The sequence below is a fragment of the Mirounga leonina genome, unplaced genomic scaffold (genome assembly GCF_011800145.1).
Source record: "Mirounga leonina isolate KUSES-001 unplaced genomic scaffold, KU_Mleo_1.0 Mir_53, whole genome shotgun sequence".
Classification (NCBI taxonomy): Eukaryota; Metazoa; Chordata; class Mammalia; order Carnivora; family Phocidae; genus Mirounga; species Mirounga leonina.
Genome location: NW_023270807.1, coordinates 61,541,331 through 61,559,101, shown reverse-complemented (window position 1 = coordinate 61,559,101; position 17,771 = coordinate 61,541,331). Strand labels below are relative to the sequence as shown.

Here is a 17,771-nt window from a genome sequence, read left to right as displayed (position 1 = left end):
GAATGAGTAAGTTTGGCCTGTAGTTGCCATGTATCTCCTAAATAACTCCAACCCGAGATAACCTCTTCCACAGGCCATGAAGATTACCCTAGGTTTGTGCCATTAGAGCTAGTTAAGGAAGGATTTGGCTATTCGCTGGTTCTATGGTTTAATAATTGAATACTCTGAGAATCATCTCTTGTTAGGATCCTAGATTTTAGTGAAGTTGGCTCAGCATTTCCCCCAGAGCATCTTCGGTTTTGTAGAGAAAGCACAGGGGAAGGCTCAGCCCTGTGGAGTTGAGTGATTGGAACACTCTAGTCCTGTAATTGATTAGGTGGGAATGCAAGGACCCTATTCCCACAGCCCTGTGTGAAGACTCATTTATAAAGCCACTGAGTCATTTAGTGGTTCTTCCCCTCTTCTTCCCAAGTGGGCTGTGTATGTAAATAGTGATCCTTTATCTAATTCGTGTTGAAAGTAATCAGTATTGAAAATAAGATGTCAGCCAGCTAACCAGGGATATTCTTCCATGAATTTGAGTTTGTGGTTGTAAATGAATGTAATACACTGGTTCTGTGCAGTAATATAGCCTGTGTGGATATCGTTTAAACAATAAACCTTTGTTAATATTGAAGTTTTTGTAACTCATCCAGAAGAACTTCATTATAAGAGGGTCTCTGAAAGTTCATTTCAGTAACTTTTTAACGGAATGCCTGCCACGTACGGGTCCTGATAGCTGAAAAGGAAAATCAGACATGGGACCTGGCCTGTCTTCAAGTTTTCTGAAAATGATATAGGGAAGTTACAGTACGGGTAAATATACAGATTATTTTGATAGTATATGATTTTTTTTATACATTTCAAATCAACATTTTTATTTAAATTTTTCCTGAAAATTTTCTAATTATATATAATTTATGTAGAATGAGAAGTATTTTCTCCACATTGCCTTCTAGATTCTTCTCTGTATTTATATACAGATGAGCCTCAATACTTCACAGCAATTATAAAGGATTAATAAGTAGTTCTTGTGAAATCTTAATTACCACTAACAAATTCCATGTAAAACAGTAGGAAACCTCTGAAAATAGTTGGGTTTCTGAGAATAATTTTCAACCCCTGGTGAAGTTTAACAGACATTATAAGAGGAAATCTCCAGTGTCTGTGTGTGGTACCAGATGCTATCTATATATATTTTATATTTATAAGAGCCAATATAAACAGAAAATTTCTCAACACACATTCCACAGTGATTAGAACATTCTGTCATGGACTTAAAGAATTAGACACGCATAACAGTTCGTAGATGGTGTTGCTTTTCTTTCTTTTTCATGGTTGCTTTTGGAATATGCTCTGTGTGAGCCTTCACTGCAACCCTCGGGCTTACCTGGGCTTGTGCTGGTCAGGTGGCGTGGACGACGTTAATTCTTGAGTGCCAGCAATGCTCAGAAAATGAGGTTGTAAAGAGTGATTCCAAATAGTTTGGAATCCATCCCAAAAATTACTTAATGGCTTCCATTTAGTTCTGTTACATGGTATGTGTCATAATCCAGTCATTACTCGGAAAGCAGTTTCCTTATTCTTTTTCCCCTCCTCTTTAGAGTATAAATAAAATATGCTGAAATCTCAGATGAGCTCTGCTTTTAACTGAACTGCTCATTGAATTATAGGAATATAAACAGTGGAAGCATCTTAGAGGTCATATAATCTAGTACGTTTTTTACAGATGAAGAACCCAAGACCTGGAGAGGCGAGGACGCTTGTCCGGGCTCATGAGGTGAACTCCCGTGAGGCCTGGGCTCAGCCCCCAGAAGTCCTCACGACAGGCTCCCTGATCCTGCTGTTGCACGTATGGCAGAGAGCGTGTCAGGCAGCACGGAGGGCAGCGGGCAAGGCTAGGGGTTGTGTCCCCATGTGCACTGTGTGAGAATTTCTCCTGTGTCCCATAGGCTATGCCTTCAGTGAAGACGGGGAGTATTTCGCCTATGGTCTGAGTGCCAGTGGCTCAGACTGGGTGACGATCAAGTTCATGAAGGTTGATGGTGCCAGAGAGCTTCCAGATGTGCTCGAGAGAGTCAAGTTCAGCTGTATGGCATGGACCCATGACGGGAAAGGGATGTTCTATAACTCCTATCCCCAACAGGATGGAAAAAGTGACGGTAAGTGAAGATGGCAGCTGAAGCATCTTTCTCATGGACTAGAAGTGTGACTTCACATGACTTGAAAAGCTAAACCCTACGTAGAAGTTATTTGGTGTAGAACCAGGTTTCCTCAAAGGGCGCTGTATCCGTTAGCATTGTTGTATGACAGATCACCCCAAAACTTAGTGTTTTAGAATAATAACCATATTTCTTTTGCTTGGGAGTCTGTGGGTTGGCCAGGCAGTTCTTCTAGATTAGCTGAGTTCTGTCATGTGTCTGTGTTCGGCTGTGGGTCAGTTGGCCGATCTTGGCTTGGCTTTGTCAGGGGCTTTGACTCTGATCCTTTTGGTTTCTCATCCTCCAGCAGGCTAGCCCATGTCAGGGGCTTTGACTCTGATCCTTTTGGTTTCTCATCCTCCAGCAGGCTAGCCCACTTGGTTTGCATGGCAGCTCAGCAGGATCCCAAGAGGGAGAGTCGAAAGGCAGGAGCCTTTCGATGCCTGTGCTTGCTGCCGGCACTGCGTCATGGTGCTGCATTCTGTTGTTGGCCGAAGCGAGTCATGGGGCCAGCCCCTGTCCAAGGGGTGGAGGAACAGATAGAAGGAACCAGGAAAAACTGGGCCATTATTGCAGTCAGTCCTTTACAAATATATCTCCCAAGGGGTCATGGAGAAGATGGATTTTTTTTTTCCATGAAACCTATTTATTTAATGATGTTGAGCGATTATAAAATTTCCCTACTGTGGTGATGGCATCTCTTCCTCTGATTAGAAGTTACAGGTTACTTGGTTTATCTTGACACGTTTCTCGTTGTGAATTTCTAGGACACACCTTTGTTCTTCTTTTCGGTTCTACAAAGGTCCTATTGTGTTCAAGCAGTCTCTTTCCCCCTTCACTCCTCATCTTTCCAGAGAGAAAGGCCCACGGACCTTGTATCTTGCTGTTGCAAGCTGTCAGCAGTCATCATCTTTCCACAGTGGCCTGTAGCATTTTCCTGTTGCGTTGGTCTTTACAGATGGGTTTTACAATCCCTTTGTTGGAGGTTTGGAGCTGAGGTACAGAGGCTCAGTTGCTTGTTGGAGGCCTGGGGCTGGTAAGAAGCACAGCTGATAAAGTGCTTTCTGCTACATACGCTATCCCCTTATCGTGATCTGCTGTACCTTTCTTGTCTTTACATATGCTAGCTTTCTTTTCTGATTTCCCCCAGTTAAATTGGGAATAAGACTATAATTCTTTTCATCTCTTTTGGCTATGTTCAGCTTTTGCTGCCTTTTGATTAGACTAGTGCAGTACCTTTTTTTTAATTCACCAGTGAACTACAAGAAGAGCTGACTTAAGAGTAGGCTTTCTTTTCAAGGATGTTGGCTAAAGAAAGTCATCTGGGCTCTGTACACTGAATTAGCTGCCTCTGTTAAGAGTGGTGCTGAGTGAGCGCCCAGGTGGCTCAGTCATTGGGCGTCTGCCTTCAGCTCAGGTCATGATCCCAAGGTCCTGGGATCGAGCCCCACATCAGGATCCCTGCTCAGCGGGAAGCCTGCTTCTCCCTCTCCCACTCCCCCTGCTTGTGTTCCCTCTCTCGCTGTCTCTCTCTCTCTGTTGAAAAATAAATAAAATCTTTAAAAAAAAAAAAAAAAGAGTGGTGCTGAGTTAGAAAATGGCTACTTCAAGTTCTGGGAGACCAAAAAAGTATTTCCCTGGCCATTTCTTGTTAGAGAACAATATTATTATTTTGTGAAAAACATGAAAATTATTATTTAAGCTCAGCTTTCAGTGGCAAAAACAGTAAAGATTAGTTACTATGATTGATTTCAGAAAGATAACATCTATTTCCAGCTGTAATTTGCTGCCCTCTTGTCGAGAAGACCTCAGCACCCTCTCAGGTTGTGTGCCCATGTGCTTCCCAGAAAACCCATGGAAAATCACCAAGTGCTGTAAAGCTTTCTTTTATATTGTGGTGTTATCTTACTTCTTTTTCATCATCCTGAAACCTTAGTACCTTTTTATAATGAAAAAAAAAGAATAGTTCAATCTCATAACATCTTCCAAAATCAACAAAAATGTGTGAATTACTTCCAGGGTGATACCCAGCCAATACTTAACATTAAAAAAGTGGGGGGGGGAGAGAGTTTATCTTTTAGAGCATTTTTAGGTTCACAGCAGAATTGAACAGAAAGTACAGAGATTTCCCATACAGCCCCTGCCCCCACACATGCAGAACCTCCCCTATTATTAACATCCCTCACTGGAGTAGGTACAATTGATGAACCTCCATTGATAACATCATTATCAACATCCCTCATCAGAGTAGGTACAATCGATGAACCTCCATTGATACATCATAATCACCCAAAATGCAGAGCTTACGTTAGAGCTCACTCTTAGTGTTGTATATTCCACGAGTTTAGGCAAACGTAGAATGATATGTATCCACCATTATAATGTCATACAGAGTTTGACCACCCTAGGAATCCTCTTTTCCACCTGTTCATCCTCCCTGTCCACTAGCCTCTGACAACCACTGATCTCGCCACTGTCTCCATTGCTTTGCCTTTTCCCAAACGTCATATAGTTGGAATCATACACTATGTAGCCTTTTTAGATTGGCTTCTTTCACTCGGTGCTATGCATGTCTTTTCATGGCTTGATAATCCATTTCTTATTAGCACTGGATAGGATTCCTTTGTCTGGATATAGCACAGTTTCTTTATCCTTTCACCTATTTTTAAACCATTCAGCTATTGAAGGGTATCTTGATAGCATCCAAGATTTGGCAGTTACAAATAAAGCCACTGTAAACATCTGTGTGCAGGTTTTTGTGTGGACATAAATTTTCAGACACTTTGGGTAAATACCAAGGAGAGTGGTTGCTGGATTGTATTGTAAGAATATGTTTAGTTTTGTGAGAAACTGCAAAACTGTCTACCAAAGTGACTGTACTAGTTTGCATTCCCGCCAGCAATGAAAAAGAGGTCCTGTTGCTCCACATCCTCACCAGCATTTGGTGTTGCTATTGTCCTGGATTTTGTCCATTCTAATAGGAGTACACTGGTATATTATTGTTTTAATTTGCATTTCCTTGGTGACATATGATGTGGACCATCTTTTCATATGCTTCTTTGCCATCTGCATATCATTTTTTTTTTCTTTTTAGAGAGAGAAGGCTCACAAACGCACAGGGGAGGGGCAGAGGGAGAGAGAGAATCCCAAGCAGTCTCCACAGTCAGCCGTGCGAAGCCCGCTGCAGGGCTTGATCTCACCACCCTGGGATCATGACCCGAGCCGAAATCAAGAGTCAGATGCTTAACTGACTGAGCTGCCCAGGCGCCCCTGCTTTAGTGAGGTTTCTGTTAAGGTCTTTGGCCCATTTTTTAATAGGGTGTTTGTTTTCTTTTTTTTTGAGTTTCAAGAGTTCTTTGTAAATTTTGGGTAACAGTCCTTTATCAGATATGTCTTCTGCAGATACTTTCTCCTAGTCTGTGAATTGTCCTATTCTCTTGACAGTGTCTTTCACAGAGCAGAATTTTTTTATTTTAATGAAGTCCAGCTTATTAGTTCTTTCTTTCGTGGATCATACCTTTGACATTGTATCTAAAAAGTCATTGCCAAACCCAAGGTCATCCTGATTTTCTCATGTGTTATATTTTAGGAATTTTATAGTTTTGTGTTTACATTTAGGTTTGTGGTCCATTTTCAGTTAATTTTTTTGACAGGTACAGTCTGTGTCTAGATTCATTTTTCTGCATGTGGTTGTCTAGTTGTTCCAGCACTGTTTGTTGAAAAGGCCGTCTTTGCTCCTCTGGATTGCCTTAGCTCCTTTGTCAAAGACCAGTTGACTGTATTTACGGAGGTCCTTTCTGGGCTCTCTACTCTGCTCCATTGATTTACCTCTCTGTTCTTTTGCCAATACCACACTGTTTTGATTACTTACAGTAGATCTTGAAGTCAGGTAGTGTTAGTCCTCCAACTTGGTTCTTTTCCTTCAATATTGTGCTGGCCATTCTGGGTTTTTTTCTCTTTCCATATAAACTTTAGGATCAACTAATCAGTATCCACAAAATAACTTGCTGGGATTTTTATTGGAATTAAACTGTATCTATAGATCAAGTGGGGAAGAATTGACATGACAATATTGAGTATTCTTATTGATAAACATGGAGCATCTCTCCATTTATTTAATTCTTTTTTGATTTCTTTCATCAGTTTTGTAGTTTTTCTCATACAAGTCTTATACATATTTTATTAGAAATGTACCTAAGCATTTAATTTTGGGGGTACTAATGTAAATGGTATTGTGTTTTTTTTTTTAATTTTTATTTATTTATTTATTTTTAAGATTTTATTTATTTATTTGACAGAGAGAGACAAAGCGAGAGAAGGAACACAAGCAGGGGGAGTGGGAGAGGGAGAAGCAGGCTTCCCGCGGAGCAGGGAGCCCGATGCGGCGCTCGATCCCAGGACCCTGGGATCATGACCTGAGCCGAAGGCAGACGCTTAACGACTGAGCCCCCCAGGAGCCCCTAAAAAAATTTTTTTTATTGAGCTATAATCAACATAGAACATTATATTAGATTTAGGTGTACAACCTAATGATTCAATATTTATATATATTATGAAACAGTCACCACACAAGTCTCCATCACATCACCATACATAGTTACAAATTTGTTTTTTGTGATGAGAACTTTTAGCATCTTCTCTCTTAGCAACTTGTAAATATGCAGTACAATAACATTAACTATTACTAACTATGGTCACCATGTTATATATTACATCCTTAATGATACTATATTTTTAATTTCAAATGCCACTTATTCATTGCTGGTATACAGGAAAGCAGTTAACTTTTGCATATTAACTTTGTATCTTATGACCAGGTAATTAACTTTTTAAACGCTTCTAGCATTGTGCAATATGGGTGGAATAGATTTTCTTAAAATTGCCAACTGCACTTCAGTATACATTCTTAACTCCTTCAGGTACAGAGACATCCACCAATCTCCATCAAAAGCTCTGTTACCATGTGTTGGGAACTGATCAGTCAGAAGATATTTTGTGTGCTGAGTTTCCTGATGAGCCTAAGTGGATGGGTGGAGCTGAGGTATGGTATTTCTGTGAGATTGCCCCACGAACTCGATGTCACATGGACTGTGTATATGGATATTCTTGTTGTGTGATTTTTATGGATGTGCTAAGTCCTGTGAGTGAATATTCTCATGTTAAAAATATTGGTATTCAAATGGACTCTTAATAGTGAAGGTGATGATAAACCTTTTAATTGCAATTTCAACATAAAACCCTTAATACAAAGTAATACATGCTTATGGTTAAAAAAAAAAAAAGTGAAAGTACAGTATCACATAAAGCAAATCGTGAACATTTTGAAATTCAGAATCTTATGTCTCAGAGGTGAGGAAAGTATCCTTCCAAAAAATTTTCTTTGTGTAAGTGAGAATGTGGGGGAAGAGAGAGTATATGTTTTCCTTTTTTTAACACAGCTTTCCTCTTTGTGCATATTGTTCACTTGTTTTTACTTTAAAATGTGTATTTTCATACATTTTCCCATCTGATAGAAGGTCAGGTATTCCTTGGGAGTCTTGACCATAACAAAACTGTATTTGAAGTCTTTGAAGTTACTGGCCCAGATTTTATTCTGTATCTTGAGAATCAACTGTGAAAAGACTTAGAGGTACTTGGAGTAAAAATTTAACTCTTGTTAGTTCATTTCTGGGTATAAGAAATATTTTTTAAAGAAAAGCATTCTGAATGTTTTGATATAGGTGGGCTGTTGGCCCATTTTTTAGTGGGAATGAGAAATCCACTAGAAAGTCTTTAGCTCATGGAGCCACTTACTTAGAACTTTGATAAAAAAGGAACATTTGATATTTGAACTTGGTCTCCTGGGTCTGGTTCACTGGGGGATAGAATAGTAACCCATAGTATTTTAGTTGATGTGCATTGATATACCTTATCCCAGATTGTTCTTCTATTTATTTATTTTGTTTCCCTAGACCAGGGGTTGGCAAACTACTGCCTGCCTTTAGGCCACATTTGGCCTGCTGTCAGCTTTAATAAATAAAGCTTCATCAGAACACAGCCACACTGTTTGTTTCGTATTGTCTGGGGCTGCTTTCAGGCTGCAGTATCAGGGTTGAGTCGCTGCAAAAGGCTCCATGGCCCACAAAGCTGAAAATATTTACTTTCTGGCCCTTAATAGAAAAAACTTGCTAGACTTTAATGCAGCGTATTAAAAGTGAATTTATAGGACTTTTATGACCTGAAATTGTATCCTTTTTTCACGCTTTTTCCTTCTCACTGAAGTGCCCCCCCCCATGAGCTTTCCTTATGTAGTTACTATTGTCATTTTTTCACCTGTTTGTTTTTAATGGCTTTCTGACTCTATTTGTAGACTGTTTCTACTGTTTCCTTCTTAGTTCAGCTTCTCCTCCTACCTAAGTCTTCTGGTTACTATGGATAATAGGTGTTGGTTTGTAAAATAATATACATTTTTACTGTCATCTGAGTGAAACATTAAGGAAGATGAATATGCTACCAAACAATGTTTTAATGTCAGATCATGTGTTTCTCTTTATCTTTTTGGAGAGAAGGTATTGATGGGGAAAACCTAAAATAATGTATTTTAATAATCAGTTTTATTCCCCCTGGGATTCTTCATCATAAAATCAAAGACATTCCTAGAGAAGTTTTTATACTTCAAAGCTAATAATTTCATTACAGCAGACCCATTTTAATCAAGGTAAGTGTATTTGGTTGATATAGTAACATGGATACTGAAAATAAATGCCAGAATATTTATGTAATTTAGCACATTGGTCTAAAAGGAAACAAGCTTTATAGTAGAACATGCGAGCAGCTCAAGTTGCTTGGATCTCTCTTAGTGTTTGGTTGAAGCAGTTAGGTTTTTGGTTGGTTGGTTTGTTTTCTTTACTTTTAAATTGTGGTAAAATATAATAACAAAATTTACTGGTTTAATCATTTTTAAGTATAGAGTTAAGTGGCATTAAATACACTGACATTATTGTGCAACTATCACCACCATATATCTCCAAAACTTTTTTCATCTTGCAAAACTGAAACTGTCCCCTTTAAGCAGTAACTCCCCATCTCCCCTGCTCCCCCTGTTCCCTGGCAACCATCCCTCTCCTTTCTGTCTCTCTGTGTTGCACTATTCTAGGTGTCTCATATAAATGTCATCATACAGTATTTGTCCTTTTGTGACTGGCTGTTTGACTTAGCGTGAAGTCCTTAGGTTCATCCATGTTGTAGCATGTGTCAGAATCTCCTTCCTTTTTATAGTTGAATAATATTCCATTGTGGGTATACACCATATTTTATTCCTTCATCTGTTGATGGACACTTGGTGTGTTTCCATAGCATTATTGTGAGCACCCAGTTTTTTAAAATACAGTGAAGGGCACCTGGGTGGCTCAGTCAGTTAAGCATCCGATTCTTGATTTTGGCTCGGGTCATGATCTCAGGGTCGTGAGATCGAGCCCCGTGTTGGGCTCCTCGCTGGGCGTGGAGTCTGCTTGAGATTCTCCCTCTCCCTCTCCCCCTCCACCCCTACTCGCTTGCTCATGCTCTCTCAAAAAAAATAAAAAATAAAAATATAGTGGAGATATATATGTATTTAACATATGTGCATTCAATTCTACTAGGAAAGTGAAAAGAAAAGCAGATTTAAGTAGTTGATGTGATCCTTCTACCATTCATTAAAAAGATGTTCACTCTATGTAAATTATCTAATATAATCTTTACCAAAGCCTCGAAAAGGAGGTGATCATTCCATTGCATGGACAAAGTGAAATGCCTGCCAGAGAGATTAACTTGCAAGCCCATGGCTAGAACTTGCCTGCTGAGTGTGTTAGACCCCACAGCCTGTGTCTTCCTAACCACGTGCACTCAGCCTCTCTGGTCTAAAGGAAAGAAGTCCTGCGGTAACGGCAGCAAAGACTGTCGAAAGGATGGCAGTAACGGAAGGGATGCATCTGTACTGCACAGAAGTAGTAAAGTTGTTAAAAAACTAAAGGGACATAGATGATGGGTCCTAAGGAACTTTGTATTGGATCAGAGCCTAATAGTGAATGATGCAGAGGAAGTCTGCGAAAACCAGCAGTCTTGGTAAGCACACACTGGGTGTAGTCTTCCTTGAAGCTGTATTCCAGCTACTTGGATGTCTTGTTACAACGGGTGACAGACACCCACCAGGTGCCCGGGTTGGTTGCTTCATGACCACGCTCTTGATGCGTGGTATTTTTCAAGTAGTTGCTTTGGGGATCATCATTTTGAACCCAGTATTTTGTTAATATCTTTAACACTTTAACAGTGACTGAATAGAGAACTAGTGTTACAGTGATGGTGTACTATCACAGAAATTCGGACATTTTATGCTCGTCCTGTCGGTGCAGCCTTGGACACTTCCCTTGTCTCCAGATCTCTTTCCTTCATTTCCCCTGGGGCTTTTTCAGCTCTGAAAGTCTATGGACAGAGGCTTTAGCACAACATCTCACCGACCCTGACGCAGGCTTCCTGGGTGAGGAGGTAGCTGCTGGATGTGAGAGCAACTTGGGCTTTGTGGGTGTGGTTGGAGGGGTCTTTGGGGTGGGCGGCCAGCTGAGCTTGTGGACGTGTGTGGATTTCTCCGGCGAGCTGCCATACTCCTCCCTTTGGGCTGCTGCAGTCCAGGTTCACTGAGGACTTCCCTTTGAATCCTAGACACTGTCTCCTTATGACTCCTTTTCCTTCATAGATGCCTCCTCTGCCTTCCTGCATGGACAGGTCTTCTTGCCTTGAGCAGTCCATCACGTACAACCAGGAAGCAGCTTTAGTGTTTCCATCATTGCCCGTGACACCATCTGCCCCAGGATGACTGACTTCCATCTAGCAGAACCCATAGCTTTCAGGACATTTTGGAGTATTAGAACTGTTACGAAGGATCCACTGCAGTCCAAAGCAAAATATTAGTCTCTCCAATTTACATGCTTCTTCCCTCTGCCCAGCTCCTGTTTGGTGAGCACATGGGGAACTGGCAGGGGAATAGGGACTACTCAACCCCCTGGTTGGTGGTTTACTTATTTATTTTTTTCCATACAAAGACTTTATTCAAGATACCCTCAAACTAGCACAGCCCAAATACCCATTATCAAGTGCATGAATGAATGAATGAATTGTGGTACATCTCTACAATAGAGTAGTACTACTCAGCAGTAAAAAGGAACAAACTGTTGATATATTCAACAACAGGGATGAATCTCAAAATAATTCTGCTCAGTGAAAGCCAAAGAAAGGAGTACACAGGACTACAGAGTGTTTGATTCCATTTATAGAACGCTCTGGAAAATGCAGACTAGTCTGTAATGGCATAAAACAGATCAGTGGTTGCTTGGGGACGGGGCTGGGGAACAGGAGGGAGGGGATATGAAGGCGCAGGAGGAAACTCTGGAGGATGATCAGACTGGGACACTGGGATTGACGTTTTCCAGGTGAGGCCATTCTGAGCAATGGACAGCATCCCCAATTCTCTCCCCTCGGTTATTCATTGTGGATTAGTTTCTCCAGCGACCTTGCAGGGAGGAGAAGTTGGAGGAGGGGAACGGGGTTCTTGCTCCTCCAGAGCTTTTTGTCGGTGTCTGGTTGCCACCATCTGCTTGCAGTCATGACCGGTATCTTGGTGCCGGCTCCCTCATGGCATCCTTTTGTAGTTAGATACCCTCCATTCTGGGAACCTGTGTGCTGTTCTCTGTGGTGGATAATAAACTCTGGCCTTCCAGTTTATTATTTGTGTTGCCTTCCAAGGCTTCTGCTCCCAGCAGGATTCCCTCCGTAGCTCCCCTCTTCCATCCTTTTTCTGCCAGGACCTTTCAAGATGACTGGAGGGAGGCTATCTTCCTGGTGTCTCTTGTTCTGAGGGAAGCGACCTCCATGGGTTGCTCCATCCTGGAAGGGCGGGTGCTGGTCACCACTGCTCTCCTCACCTGCCAGCCGGGGGCCTCCTCCCTCAGTCCCTGCAGCTCCCTCATGCCCCTGGGGTAACATGACACCTGTCTAGCATTGGGCTTAGAGGGACAGTGGTGTCAATTATTTAACATAGACTATAAGGCTTTACCTGGAAGGCAGGATTGTGGGGGAATAGAAATTGTTTTAAAAGATTCTACTAGATCCAAAAAAAAAAAAAATTCCCTTTATTTTGAAGTAATTCCCAGAGCATTTGGGGGGGGGGGTGTGGAAACAAGGAGATCAAGTATTTTGAGGCACTTTTCCCAGCAGAGGGTGCTCTAGAATGAAGATTCTGAAAATGTGTCAAGTACCTTTAGAAAGGACTAAGGGGAAAATGCCCAGGCTCTTTGTGACTGTCTAGCTGAATTCTATATTGAGAACCTAATTCTGTCTTAACCAAGTTTTGAAAACGGGGCTTCTTTTTTACAAAGGTAATCCTAATCTTGATGTTTATCACGTATCTCTATAGCCATTTTTATATGTTCACTTGTGATCCCTAGTTGTTCAAGTATGTGTATATTTGTGTAGACGTTTATATATTATATGTATATATTAACATGTAAAATCACTGCCTGATGCTTGACTCCATGGGCACACAGTGAGCATTAGTTTCCTTCCCCTCCCCTCCCCCTGCTGAGGTTCATGCACGTGAAGACCCTCGAGGCCTGGTGTGCACCCAGCTTTGCCTCACGAAGCAGACGGCCTAGGTGTCTGGGTGTCCCTCAGGGAATTCCGCCTCACCTGCCCCTCACTCACTGGAAAGCGCTGGCTGGGAGCAGTCATTGTTCAGCAGCCCTCTTCCTGGTCATACTTCATGCATCTATTCCCCGGGGGCCCAGGAAGCCATTGGCTTGGTGCACCCGGGTGCTAGGGCCAGGCGATCCTCGGGAGCACAGACCGGCATGCTCTGGCCCTTTGGAAGATGTTCTTGTTGTAGTCAACTCTTCTATTTATAAACACTTTACAATATTGCCAAGGGGCTTGGGGCTCGTGACACAGTTTCCATCATGTTCCGTTTGTCTGTCGTTTTAAAGACCCTTTGTCCTCCTGACCTGAGCTGGCGGCTGCCAGTGTGTTATCGGTGAGTCTTCATTTCCTTGTGTTGTGCCGGAGAGCCTGTATTTTCCCCCCAACTCCCAGAGCAGCTGAGTGCTTGTCTTTCTGTCGGTCCCGGGGTGGATTCCCAACCTGGCTGTGCGTGTCCGTGGCTCATCACCCGGGTCCTCTCTCTCATCAGCACCGCAAGGCGTGATAAAATCCATCACTGATCCATGCTGATTAGTAGCGGGTGGGAAAATCCCAGCAGACGGTGGGGAAGAAAAGTCAGGAAGCCACACAACAGACTGGAATTTGAGTAAAGCTAGAAAGCAGTGCCGCTCTGTGTACGTGGAACAGCTCCTGACAGGAGAGAGTTGGTTTTGGTAACAGTAGGGTTGGAGTTGCTGATCAGTCGCTTCTCACCTGACCCCTCTTGGCCAGTAAGGGAGAAAAGAAAACAAACAGTAGATTATTAAACAACAGTAGCGGCTCTATCATGTGAAGATCTATGTTACTCGTTTCACTTTGAACGCGGGTTTTCCCACGTTCAATCTTCTGGCATACTGAGGAAGGAACACATCATATAGGATTTGGGTCGATTTCGGTTTTTGCCCACTGCTGTAGGACCACACTGTATTGGGAAAGCTGCGTGCTCTGTTGAATGACGACCTGTTGGGAGATGTTGATGCTAACACACATCACATGAACCTCTGACTACCCCTGTACGTGTGTACTACGCTACTCCTGTTGTTACACAACTCCATAATGAGTCCCGTTAGTGAGAAGCCATCATTGTAGGTGATTAGCTTGACCTTTAAAAGTTTTCCCAGATTAAGTTTTGGAAACATACTTAATATTAAAGAGATGATGCTGTGATTCACTACTATTATGAAAGGAATCCAAAAGAGACCATGAAATAAAATGGATAAAGTTTCCTGCTCTGAGAGGAACATGAATAACTCCCAAAGCTATTAAAACCCATTTTCATTCCTTTTGTTAATGTTCCAGACAATTTTAAGTCTCACGGCTTTTTAGGATACTTTTTTTAATATACACAATTCTTTTGTCATAATATGTAAAAGGAATACTTTCCTCAATTTGAAAAAGTGCATGTAGATTCAAATGATGAAAAAAAAACTTTATTTACTTCGCGTTGGATTCCAAGTGGAAATTAGTATATGTACCAAAGAAATTTCATGTCTGTGGAGATTTGGTTATTAACACAAGACCACATGACTGGGGCTCAGTAGCTCTCACATAAAATAGCTTATGAGCTGTTCTTTGAAAATGATAATATGTTTGGGGCGCTTGAGTGGCTCAGTCGGTTAAGTGTCTGCCTTCGGCTCAGGTCATGATCCTGGGGTCCTGGGATCCAGCCCTGTGTTGGGCTCCCTGCTCAGCGAGGAGCCTGCTTCTCTCTGTCAAATAAGTCACATCTTTTTTAAAAAAAGAAAAATAATATGTTCGATGAAAGTCCACATCATTACACACACACACACACACACACACATAAATATTGGCTATGTGTCCTTGTTGTTTTGAAAAACACCTTTGGAGGGCACCTGGGTGGCTCAGTTGGTTAAGCATCTACCTTCGGCTCAGGTCATGATCCCAGGGTCCTGGGAAGAATCCCACATCGGGCTCCCTGCTCAGTGGGGAGTCTGCTTCTCTCTGCCCTTCACCCCACTCTCTCTCGCTCTCTCTCTCTCTCTCAAATAAGTAAAATTTTTTAAAAAAAGAAAAAAACACCTTTGTAGATAAATGATTGGGAGTTTACAACATTAAGTGATCTTCTGTTCATTTTTTCTTAACATGAGATGCATAAAGAAAAGTTAGTTGATTCAGGTCATTTAGAAAGCCCACCTGTTCTTATTGTATAGTATTGAGACTGAGAATAGCCAAATTCAATGAATTTAAAATTTTTATAATACTAGTGATAGTAATAACAACATAGGTTTATTGTTTAAAATAAACTACAAAGATCTCATTTTCCAGAAAAACTGCTAGTATTGTCATATTCTATTTCACACTCATTTCTGTAAATTCATTTAAAAAAAAAAAATGAGTGGATGATAAAGCTGATAACATGTAAATATGGAGCAGCTATGATCCAGACTCTGGTCTGAATGGATCACTGTCACACCTATGTGAGGCATTGACTGAAGACATTTGATAAAAACATATTATTTGGGACTAGATTCTCCTGAGGTGTTTTCCGGTTGCTGCTTATCTTTTTAAATTCTGTGGTCTTATGGCTCCTGGGTTTGTAGAGATTATATCCTGGATGTGCTGAATCGTGTGACTTTTGTGTTTGTTGGAGCAGTATATGTGAACCTAACAGAATAAAGTACAAAATTACATACTCCATTTTACAGTTTGAGGTCTGTCAGGGTTTCCTTATATCATCACCTCAGTGTAGCGTAATACCACAATATACACAACTGAAATTTCTTAGTGAGTTAATGTGGCTTCTTTAATGAAAGTATAAAGTCTGATAACCCCATACCTTATGCCCTTTGGGTAAGTGTCAGTGAGTATGGCAGCCAATTCCTGGATCCCCTCGTCAAAAATGGAAGCCAACACCTACGAAGGTTTTCTCCAGTACCACAAAATATGCCAAGCTGAGAAACCACAAAGGCTAGATGGTAGCACTTCTTTCCACACTCCTCTGGCCTCCTTTTGGGGGAGTTTTCCTCAAGCAGGGCTTCCCAGTGGCTAAAGATGAGGGAGGTTGGGAGTTCTCAGCCTCACCGATTCATAGTGCTGAGGCACATTGTTCCGTAAGCACCTTACCGGCAGTCAGGTTGTTAACTGCTGACTCTTGTTTCATTTCTAGAGGATGAACTAGGAGGAGCGCATTGTTTGTTGGGCCTGCCCCGGAGACTGCGTGGAAGCACAGTAGTCGTGGGCTGTGCCAGGTTATACACTGCGTGTGCACAGGGTATTGTGATGCTTTGCATGCTGTCACAGGCCAGGGTCCTTGGAAAGCGGGCCGGAAGTTGAACGGGAGTGCTTTCAGGACCTGTGTGCGGAGCGAGGGCAGAGAGGAAGGAGTTGAACTGTCATGCGGTCATTACAAAGACCTCAGCCAGTCCCACAGCGAGCTCTCAGGCTGGGCTGGCCTTCAGCATTTTCCTGACTGGGGGCTTTATACCCTTGAGTTCGTCAGTCATTACATGTGGGAAGAACCTGAAAGGATTTGTGACCTTGGGAGAGGCGGTTCTCTCCGACCCGGGGACAGGCCTGGCGGTTCTCAGCCGAGCACTGCCCGCTCCTGGCACCCAGCAGACCACAGCGGCCACCGCGTATGCTGCCGTCCAGTGGCAGGCTGGACGCTTGAGAGTGAACATAGGTAGCTTGCGGGTGTGTCAGCGTAGTTCTGGGAACCAGATAGCTACACCCCCGTAGCAGTTGTAAGAAGGCCAAATTCAAGCAACCATTTTGAGAGGAATTCTGCATCTCTTTTAAAATCACTTAAGGACCATCCCTCCCCCAAAGCCGCCTCAGAGCTCACTCCTCCTCCACCTCCCCTCCCTGTTAGCCGCCCTTCTCTGCACTCCCTTCATACTCGGCACTTCTCGCTATTCATGTTCTATGATTTTCATCTGTGTGCACGTGCGTGTCCATCTCTCTCTCCCATCTGAGCACGAGCTCTTCGAGGCCCTGTGCTATTGATCTGTGTGTTTTAGAACCTGGTTCAGCAGTGGCCGGCTCTCAGTAAATGTTGGCTAAATATATGGCCTCCGCCCCGACTCCCCGAATAGTGGCTGGCTGTGTTTGATGGCATATGTTAAATCATGTCCTGTTAAAACCAGCCACTGTGGTGACGTAGCGGTGTCCAGCCCCACCCACCCCAGAAGCAAGGGAGCTGGGGCTGGGGCAGCTTTTGCATTTGTTTCTCTCTGTTGAGGTTTGCCTGTTATGGATAATGAAAGGCTAAATGGGTAAAGAATGGTTATTTATGAGTATATAAAGAATGATAGCTTTAAGAGGCGCCTGGGTGGCTCAGATAGTTAAGCGTGTGCCTTCGGCTCAGGTCATGATCCCAGCGTCCTGGGATCGAGCCCCACATCAGGCTCCCTGCCCAGCGGGGAGCCTGCTTCTCCTTTTCCCTCTGCCTCTCTCCCTGCTCATTCTCTCTCTCTCTCTGTATCTCTGTGTCTCAAATAAATAAATAAAATCTTAAAAAAAAAAAAAAAAAAAAGAGGGGCGCCTGGGTGGCTCAGTCGTTAAGCATCTGCCTTTGGCTCAGGTCATGGTCCCAGGGTCCTGGGATCGAGCCCCGCATCGAGCTCCCTGCTCCGCGGGAAGCCTGCTTCTCCCTCTCCCACTCCCGCTGCTTGTGTTCCCTCTCTCGCTGTATCTCTCTCTGTCAAATAAATAAAATCTTTTTAAAAAAAAAAGAATGATAGCTTTAAGGGGCGCCTGGGTGCCTCAGTTGGTTAAGAGTCTGCCTTCGGCTCAGGTCATGATCCTGGGGTCCTGGGATCTAGCCCCACATCGGGCTCCCTGCTCAGGGGGGAGTCTGCTTCTCCCTCTCCCTCTGCCTCCCCCCCCATGCTCTCTCTCTCCTTCTCTCTCAAATAAATAAATAAA

The 17,771-nt window shown here is 42.6% G+C and overlaps 1 protein-coding gene across 1 annotated transcript in view; it reads left to right on the top strand.

The window, feature by feature from the left end:
• Positions 1-17,771, top strand: part of PREP (prolyl endopeptidase) — a 116,822-nt gene that overhangs the window by 25,478 nt on the left and 73,573 nt on the right. The window contains exons 5-6 of the mRNA XM_034991683.1: positions 1,932-2,141; positions 7,100-7,221. Of these exons, the coding sequence (XP_034847574.1) occupies positions 1,932-2,141; positions 7,100-7,221 (332 nt within the window). The remainder of the gene's footprint in view (positions 1-1,931; positions 2,142-7,099; positions 7,222-17,771) is intronic.